Consider the following 10,165-nt stretch of genomic DNA (forward strand, 5'->3'; position numbering starts at 1 on the left):
ACATAGTGAAACCCAATATCTAAGGTACATTTAAACCAGTGTGGGTGGCACTGGTTTGTAGCATATTCAACTGAATACGGGTTGAAAATATTTGCAAATCTTTGCATTCCGTTTATATTTGCATCTAACAAAATTTCCCAACGGGGTTTGTAGGTTTATTACCTTTGTTTCTGGTTTTTCGATCTCCAGCAATTCCTAAAAATCGGTGATGACGGTAAATTCAGTGCAACGGTACGTTCTCTGGGGAAAGAAAAACTGGTTGGGGATCTAAGACTCTCCCACCCAGGCCAGCACGTTGCCCTTGGCGACGCCGGTGATCTCACAGTTGAGCTTGTTGAGCCGCCCGTCCAGGATGAAGAGGGACTCCCTGGACGGGGTCATGAGGTACTGGCCGAAGACGCCGCCGCCGAGTACCACCCGGTTCTTGCTGCTCCACGGCCACTCGTACGCCTTGATGGGATCCTTCAAGCTCTTGATCATCTTCACTTTGCCGCTGCTGAGCTCAGCAGCGGCAAAGAACGTCGGTCTGTCGGCCGGAGCTCCCGAACACGTTGTACCGCTGCGCCTCGGTGAAGGAGCGCTGGAAGGCCAGGTCGGAGATGTGAAGGTTGGTGTGGATGTCGTACGGCGCCCCGATGCCCCTTCGCTCCGAGACGGTCTGGATCCTCATCAGCCCGTTGCCGTCGTCCACGGTGACCAGGTAGCGGCCGTCCGGGGACACGTAGGGCGACCACGGCGTCCGTCACCCCGTCCACGATGATCTGAGGCCGAGCGGCGCCGGTGGAGTCGGGCTGGCAGTCGACAAAGTAGTACCCGCCCAGGTGGGTGTAGGCCGCGGACTTCGGCACGCAGTTGAAATCCCGCAGGCTGATGTTACGCACGTAGGCCAGCGCCTCCAAGTCCATCTTGTGGAGGACAGGCTCATTTCGGTGAAAGATGAGACCGAATCTGACGTGGATGGCGATGAGGCCGGACGGGGGGGATGAAGAAGTCGTCCACTCGGTCCACGCGTCGCTCCACCGGCTGCGTGTGGACGGCGTGATGGGAGACTTTCCCACTGGCCTGACTGATCACCTGCAGGGTGGGGTAGTTCTTCTGCCGGTCCCCCCAGCTGAGGATCCACACCTGGTCCCGGGGCTTGTCGTAGTGCAGCTTCAATCAATCAATCAATGTTTATTTATATAGCCCCAAATCACAAATGTCTCAAAGGACTGCACAAATCATTACGACTACAACATCCTCGGAAGAACCCACAAAAGGGCAAGGAAAACTCACACCCAGTGGGCAGGGAGAATTCACATTCAGTGGGACGCCAGTGACAATGCTGACTATGAGAAACCTTGGAGAGGACCTCAGATGTGGGCAACCCCCACCCTCTAGGGGACCGAAAGCAATGGATGTCGAGCGGGTCTAACATGATACTGTGAAAGTTCAATCCATAGTGGCTCCAAGACAGCAGTGAGAGTCCCGTCCACAGGAAACCATCTCAAGCGGATCAGCAGCGTAGAGATGTCCCCAACCGATACAGGCGAGCGGTCCATCCTGGGTCCCGACGAGCGGTCCATCCTGGGTCTCGACTCTGGACAGTCAGTACTTCATCCATGGTCATCGGACCGGACCCCCTCCACAAGGGAGGGGGGGACATAGGAGAAAGAAAAGAAGCGGCAGATCAACTGGTCTAAAAAGGAGGTCTATTTAAAGGCTAAAGTATACAGATGAGTTTTAAGATGAGACTTAAATGCTTCTACTGAGGTAGCATCTCGAACTGTTACCGGGAGGGCATTCCAGAGTACTGGAGCCCGAACGGAAAACGCTCTATAGCCCGCAGACTTTTTTTGAGCTCTAGGAATCACTAATAAGCCGGAGTCTTTTGAACGCAGATTTCTTGCCGGGACATGTGGTACAATACAATCGGCAAGATAGGCTGGAGCTAGACCGTGTAGTATTTTATACGTAAGTAGTAAAACCTTAAGCTTCACAGGGTAAGGGTCGGTGCTGACCGTCTGAATAGCCTTCTGGGACTGGATGTCCACAATGAGCACTCGATCCAAGGTCGGCTGTGTGGCATAAATAAACTTGTCTTTAACGTTGACCGCTGAGGACCACACACACTGCTGGATGATGTCATCTTCTGAGACAGGACACAACTCCTCCTGCAGGGCCAGGAGCTTCTCGCTGGGTTTTATATGGCGCTGGATCTCACAGGCTACGGGCTCCATGACTTTGATGCCGTCCTCGTAGAACACGTGGAACATGTTTCCGATGCCCAGCCCTTCTTCCCGCCACAAGTTGTTGGCCAGGGTTTTGCGCGCCGAGTCCTCCACAAACAGCGATGAGATGTCCTCGTCCACGCCCGCCTCGCTCTTGGCGACACAGGTGTAGGCGCCGGTGTCTTCGAAGCGCACGTTGCTGATGTGCACCTCGCTGCCGTTAGCTTGCAGGCTGAGCTGCTTGGACAGCTTGGGTGTGATGTCCATGCCGTTCTTCAGCCAGGCCAGCAGGGGGCGTGGGATGCCCTCAGCGTGGCAGCGCAGGCTGGCGGTGACGCCCGGCTCCCTGGCTTGGCTCTCTGGGTACACCCGGATGACGGGGGGCACGTGGACGTGCAGCGTGTGCGTCTGGGAGAGCGCGGCGTAGCCTATCGGCGTGGCAGGTGTAGTTGCCCACGTGGCTGGTGGTCACCTTGGTGAAGTACAGGGAGCCGTCGTCGCCAAAGTCCTTTGGTGTGTTTGGAAAAACTTGTCGAGTGGATCTCGCTGTTCTGTCTGCTTGCTGTTCTTCCTTGAATGAGTCTGAATTTATAAGCACTGTTTTGTCCTACTAATTTCAACGATCCTTGAACTCATCGTGGTTTTGTTTACATGTACAACTTTCTCCGACGCTGCCACAGAAAAGCGTGTTTTATGCCACTCCTTCTTTGTCTCATTTTGTCCACCAAACATTTTAGCTTTGTGTTATAGGTGACAAAGCAAATTAGCGTGATAACTCCATCCATCCATCCATCATCTTCCGCTTATCCAAGGTCGGGTCGCGGGGGCAACAGCCTAAACAGGGAAACCCAGACTTCCCTCTCCCCAGCCACTTCGTCTAGCTCTTCCCGGGGGATCCCGAGGCGTTCCCAGGCCAGCCGGGAGACATAGTCTTCCCAACGTGTCCTAGGTCTTCCCCGTGGCCTCCTACCGGTTGGACGTGCCCTAAACACCTCCCTAAGGAGGCGTTCGGGTGGCATCCTGACCAGATGCCCGAACCACCTCATCTGGCTCCTCTCGATGTGAAGGAGCAGCGGCTTTACTTTGAGTTCCTCCCGGATGGCAGAGCTTCTCACCCTATCTCTAAGGGAGAGGAGGAAACTCATTTGGGCCGCTTGTACCCGTGATCTTATCCTTTCGGTCATGACCCAAAGCTCATGACCATAGGTGAGGATGGGAACGTAGATCGACCGGTAAATTGAGAGCTTTGCCTTCCGGCTCAGCTCCTTCTTCACCACAACGGACCGGTACAACGTCCGCATTACTGAAGACGCCGCACCGATCCGCCTGTCGATCTCACGATCCACTCTTCCCTCACTCGTGAACAAGACTCCTAGGTACTTGAACTCCTCCACTTGGGGCAGGGTCTCCTCCCCAACCCGGAGATGGCACTCCACCCTTTTCCGGGCGAGAACCATGGACTCGGACTTGGAGGTGCTGATTCTCATTCCGGTCGCTTCACACTCGGCTGCGAAACGATCCAGCGAGAGCTGAAGATCCCGGTCAGATGAAGCCATCAGGACCACATCATCTGCAAAAAGCAGAGACCTGATCCTGCGGTCACCAAACCGGAACCCCTCAACGCCTTGACTGCGCCTAGAAATTCTGTCCATAAAAGTTATGAACAGAATCGGTGACAAAGGACAGCCTTGGCGGAGTCCAACCCTCACTGGAAATGTGTTCGACTTACTGCCGGCAATGCGGACCAAGCTCTGGCACTGATCGTACAGGGAACGGACCGCCACAATCAGACAGTCCGATACCCCATACTCTCTGAGCACTCCCCACAGGACTTCCCGAGGGACACGGTCGAATGCCTTCTCCAAGTAGCGTGATAACTCATGATATATATTTATATAGATGTTTTTCTTTTTACTGCACTTTGTGCAGCCATGATACAAGCTACCAAGAAGGCCCTCTACTTCCTGCAAAAACTAAAGCGGGCAAGTGCTCCACCACCCATCCTGACCACTTTTTACAGGGACACCATTGAAAGCATCCTTTCTAGCTGCATGACTGTGTGGGGCGGGGGCTACACTCAGTACAACAGGAGAGACCTGCAGCGCATCGTGAAAACAGCTGGGAAAATCATTGGTGCACCACTCCCATCTCTTCAGGACTTATACACCACCCGCCTCACCCGCAAAGCACTCACAATTGTGAGTGACGCAAGCCACCCCGCACACAACCTGTTCAGCCTCCTTCCCTCTGGAAGAAGATACAAGAGCCTCGCTCTCGTACCACCAGACTCACCAACAGCTTTCACCACCAGGCTGTTAGGCTGCTGAACTCTCTCTCACCCCCCGCGATACCCCCTCAATCCTCAGCCCGATCCAACAGGCTGTCAGGACTTTGAAATCCCCCTCCCCGGAACAACCTGAACTCTAAATCCCATGAACCACAGAAAAAATGACTATGCAAAATTGCACACATCTGCTGCTATTTCATAAGTACAGGTGCTGGTCATATTATTAGAATATCATGAAAAAGTTGATTTATTTCAGTAATTATATTCAGAATGTGAAACTTACATATTATATCAATTCTTTACACACATAGTGATATATTTTAAATGTTTATTTCTTTAAATTTGGATGATTAGTACTGACAATTACTGAAAATCCCAAATTCAGTATCTCAGAAAATTTGAATATTAGTTACGACTAGTACCAAAACATATTTTTTAGAAATGTGGGCCAACTGAAAAGTATGAACATGGAAAGTTTCAGCATGTACGGCAATCAATATTTAGTTGCAGCTCCTTTTGCCTGAATTGCTGCAGCAATACGGCGTGGCATAAAGTCGACCAGTCTGTTGCACTCCTCAGGTGTTATGAGAGCCCAGGTTGCTTTAATAGTGGCCTTCAACTCTTCAGCATTGTTGGCTCTGGCATCTCACATCTTCCGCTTCACAATACCCCATAAGTTTTCTATGGGGTTAAGGTCAGGTGAGTTTGCAGGCCAATCAAGAACAGGGATACCATGGTCCTTAAACCAGGTACTGGTAGATTTGGCACTGTGTGCAGGTGCCAAGTCATGTTGGGAAATGAAATCTTCACCTCCATAAAATTGGTCCGCGGCAGGCAGCATAAAGTGTTGTAAAACTTCCTGGTAGACTGCTGCATTGACCCTAGACCTCAGGAAACACAGTGGACCAACACCAGCAGATGACATGGCACCCCAGACCAGTACCCATTGTGGAAATTTGACACTGGACTTCAGGCAACGTGGATTCTGTGCCTCTCCTGTCTTCCTCCAGACTCTGGGACCTTGATTTCCAAAGGAGTTTACAAAATTTCCTTTCATCTGAAAACATAACTTTGGACCACTCAGCAGCAGTCCAGTCCTTTTTGTCTTGAGCCCAGGCGAAACGCTTTTGACGTTGTCTCTTATTCAAGAGTGACTTTACACAAGAAATGTGACAACTGAAGCCCATATCTTGCATACGTCGGTGCGTGGTGGTTCTTGAAGCACTGACTCCAGCTGCAGTCCACTCTTTGTGGATCTCCCCCACATTTATGAATCGGTTTTGTTTGACAATCCTCTCCAGGGCGCAGTTATCCTTCTTGCTTGTACACCTTTTTCTACCACATCTTTGTCTTCCGTTCGCCTCTCTGTTAATGTGCTTGGACACAGAGCTCTGGCAACATCCAACCTCTTTGGCAATGACCTTTTGTGTCTTGCCCTCCTTCTTTAAAGTATCAATGGTCATCTTTTGGACAGTTGTCAAGTTAGCAGTCTTCCCCATGATTGTGTGTCATACAGAATCAAAACGAGAGACCATTTAAAGGCTTTTCCAGGTGTTTTGAGTTAGTTAGCTAATTAGAGTGTGGCACCAGGTGTCTTCAATATCTGACCTTTTCACCATATTCTAATTTTCTGAGATGTTGAATTTTGGGTTTTCATTGGTTGTCAGCTATAATCATCTCCTTTTTGGCAAAAAACACTTGAAATGTATCAGTCTGTTTGGAATGAATGTATACATTCTACAACTTTGACTTTCTAAATGGAATTAATGAAATAAATCAACTTTTTCATGATATTCTGATAATATGACCAGCACCTGTATTTGCACTTCTGATGAAACACTCATTGTTTACAGCCATATCCTATTTAAAAACAACAGGAACTATATATATATTGTCACGTTGCACTTTACTGTTGGGTTTTCTTTTCTTTTTGTCTACGCATGGGAGAGTGCGAAACAAAATTTAGATTCCTTTGTATGTTTTTACATGTAAAGAAATTGACAAATAAAGTTGACTTGACTTGACTTGACCTGAAGCTTTTAAAGCCACTCATTATTTACTACATGTTAGAAGTGTCCCCCTCCCTCATTAGTAGGTAGTGATTGTGCCCATGGACACATTTACAGGACTTACCTATGACAAACTGTTCATTACCTAACTTGCTCGCTCAGAAAACATTGCAATCAATGACAGATTTGCAGCTGAAGCTCCCCGAGTCAAACTATGAATATTTTATTCAAAGGTATTACATATAATTTATTGATGCTGTTTATTTTGCTGCATTGTCTCCTTTTACCTGTTTTTGGCATCCTGAGCTAAATTAAATGTCTATTCTTCTACCTGATGCTATTTTACTTTAGAACGTCCCAAAAATGTCCTATTTTGGATGCAATGTGTCTTATTGTTTATGGAATAAAGCGGGGGTCAGAAACCTGCGGCTCTAGAGCCGCATAGCGCCACCCTAGTGTCTCTTTGGACCTCTTTCAGAGATGTGTGATAATGGAAAAATGTTTTAATATATTTTCTGTAGGAAAACAAACATGAGACAAACTTTCCTAATTGTTAAAACTCTTACTGTTTATATTAAACATGCTTCACTGATGAGAGTATTTGTGTTATGTTTGCTGGGGGAGTTGTGACGGCACAGAAACACAAGGGGGCAATATTGCTCTATGTATTCATTATTATATGTATAAACAATATCATAAAATAAATAATGAACAATATAATTTAATAAACTATAGAACACCTGAGTGTTTTACCTGGTGTTGACTCGAGAGGAGGGACAAGACATGAAGGTAGTCCGTATGGGCAGGCAGATGGTCAGGGCGAATGGCAAAGCGTAGGAGGTCCGTGTCCAAGCGGGGGTCGAGGATCGAAAAGGCAGTCCGGGAAGCAAAGAAAGCTATGACTGACAAGACGCACAGCTCGTCGACGCGGGGAACGAAGGCAGACTGCTGGGGAGGACGACAAGGAAGAACAATGAAAACACGGAGGGAAAACACTGAGAGAGAGAGCAGAAAGCTGGGTAGCCGGCTTACGGTACTTGATAGAAGATTAAGTTCCGGCAAAGATCCTTGGGTCCACTGGTCCATATACAGCTTGTCCTCATCAGTCCCAGGTGTGTTGATTGCTGCTCACCCACATGCCGACAAGGCTGTGATGCGGCCAGCGCGAGCAGGGGCGTGTCTTGGCGCGCTGCCCAGCTGCCGGAGAAAAGCGGACAATTTGGCAAGCACCGTTTTGTCCTACTAATTTCAGTAATCCTTGAACTCATCGTGGTTTGTTTACATGTACAACTTTCTCCAATGCTGCCACTCATTTTGTCCACCAAATGTTCTATGCTATGCGTGAATGCACAAGGGTACTCTTTGTTGATGTTATTGATTTAGTGGAGTGCTTATCAGTCATATTTGCAAGCTAATCGATGCTAACATGCTATTTAGGCAAGCTGTGTGTACATATTGCATCATCACGCCTCGTTTGTAGGTATATTTGAACTCATTTATTTCCTTCGCTTATGTCCTCTCTGTATTTAATTTATTTTTGCATGTCTCATGACACATTATCTGTATGTAATATTGGCTGCATTTCAGATAGTTGTTTGTGTGCCATGTTGTTCCAGACCACAGCAAACTTTACCCAGCTTGCATAGATTGTAATAAATCCATTAGAAGAAGACAGCCTGACGTTTCCTTTAACTTGGACCCACACAACTATACCTTTGGTCATTAAAAGCCAGTCATTTCCAGAAGTTATCTCATCCTGTGAGAAGCCTCCATTTTACTGTTGTTTTCCAATGTTGCAAAAATGTGTAGAATGAAAATTAAAATACAACATTTCCATTAATTTCAGCTTTTGATAGTAGGCTAATATAACTGATACAGACACTTACATCATGTGTTGCCTTCATTATATAACATTTATATAAGGCTTTTCATTTGTTGCGGCTCCAGACAGATTTTTTTTGTATTTTCGGTTCAATATGGCTCTTTCAACGTTTTGGGTTGAACCAGGCGGGTTACCGAGGTGTCCTTCAGCAAGGCACCGATGCCCCCCAAATGTTTTCGCAAGACAATAACAGCATTTGATGAAAATCCGGGGGCCAACAACATTCCTCGATAACAACACATGACCTGGGAAAGTACCGATGTCTTTGATATCAGGCCCGCCTTTGACACGATGTAGACAACTTTAAGATGATGTCGCATCAACTTAAAAGGTGATGTCATACAGCGTCGGCTTCAGGGATCGATGATTACTTTCCAGTCGGTAGAAATAAAACAGAGCTGAGCGAATCTATTAAAGATGTCCACGACACCTGTGCTTGTTCTCTCAAGCCAAGGGAAGAGTGAAGGTATGAGAAACAATTATCTTTTGAAAAGCTGGAGTCATGATCACCACTCATTACAGTAAGGCCTTGATCTACTAAGATCCCACATAACAAGAGCTAAATAGCATGCACAAAATAAAAAAGATGCAAATTCTATTAGTGTGTGCGTTGAAGGTGATCAACTGAGTGTGCAAAATTGATAACAAGTGCAAAAACTGATCCACTAAGCTTGTATGGTGAGGGTTGCGACTTAAATGGTGAAAACAGAGAGCGCCATCCATTTTCTTCATGAATACGCAGAATATATGCTGATGGCAAAAAGCCGCCGCCTGACCAGGGCTGAGAAAATCTGCAAAGATTCCTCCCACCCCCACCAAGGACTGTTTTCACTGCTGGACTCTAGAAAGAGGTTCAGCAGCCTCCGAAGCATTCTACAGCTTCTTCCCTCTGGCCGCAAGACTCATGAACGCATTAAAATAATCCCCTCAATTCCTCCCAAAATGGAGTAACTCCCTGGAATAAAAAGACAATTGTTGAGATCCGCTTTTTGGATCCTCCACATATTATTGATTGTTGTTCCATTTTTATTTTCACTCTCCGTCTGATCCCAAGATTTCCTGTTTAAGTCGGTCAGTTTCACCTGTTTCTCTCGGCCCTGCACACCTGTCCTCACTAATCACCTGCCTTTTATAAGCATGCATCTTTTGTTGTTCAGTCTGGGATCCAAATTTGTTCTTACACAACGGTACGTCTGCTTTGCACTTTTGCTTCCATGCAATTTCTGTATCATTCTCGCGAGCTCTCACGCTGAGCAATTTTATTTATTCTTAGCTCTCATGCTAAATGTTTTGTTTTCCCCTTTGTGTGCCTATGTGCCAGTTTAGTTTACTATTTGTTTATCCTAGCTCTCATGCTAGCGTCTTTTGTTTGCCTTTTCTTAGCTCCAGTATTTTTGTTCTCTAGCACCTTTTGTTAAATAAATCATTAGTTCATACCTTTTGCTGTGTTCAATTCTCGACGCATCCTCGAGGGAATCGAACCCGGCATCTCGATGCCGAACAGACGAAACAACAATGTAACATACATCCATAAACGTGGATGCATATGAAAAAGTGCAATATAAAATAGAAAGTGCAGACTTCCCTCTCCCCAGCCACTTCGTCCAGCTCCTCCCGGGGGATCCCGAGGCGTTCCCAGGCTAGCCGGGAGACATAGTCTTCCCAACGTATCCTGGGTCTTAAGTCCGGTCTCCTATCAGTTGGACGTGCCCTTCGGGTGGCATCCTGACCAGATGCCCGAGCCACCTCATCTGGCTCCTCTCGATGTGAAGGAGCA

The 10,165-nt window shown here is 47.3% G+C and overlaps 1 protein-coding gene across 1 annotated transcript; it reads right to left on the reverse strand.

Annotated features, from left to right (window-relative positions):
- Positions 1–216: 216 nt before the first annotated feature.
- On the reverse strand, positions 217–4,143 carry LOC133563731 (follistatin-related protein 5-like). Its single transcript, XM_061918032.1, is given in 7 exon segments — positions 217–510; positions 512–728; positions 730–978; positions 980–1,152; positions 1,968–2,639; positions 2,641–2,718; positions 4,126–4,143. Coding segments are annotated over 7 exon segments (1,650 nt in total). The 3' UTR covers positions 217–267.
- Positions 4,144–10,165: the final 6,022 nt, after the last annotated feature.

Source organism: Nerophis ophidion, linkage group LG12 (assembly GCF_033978795.1).
Source record: "Nerophis ophidion isolate RoL-2023_Sa linkage group LG12, RoL_Noph_v1.0, whole genome shotgun sequence".
In the NCBI taxonomy this organism is placed as follows: domain Eukaryota; kingdom Metazoa; phylum Chordata; class Actinopteri; order Syngnathiformes; family Syngnathidae; genus Nerophis; species Nerophis ophidion.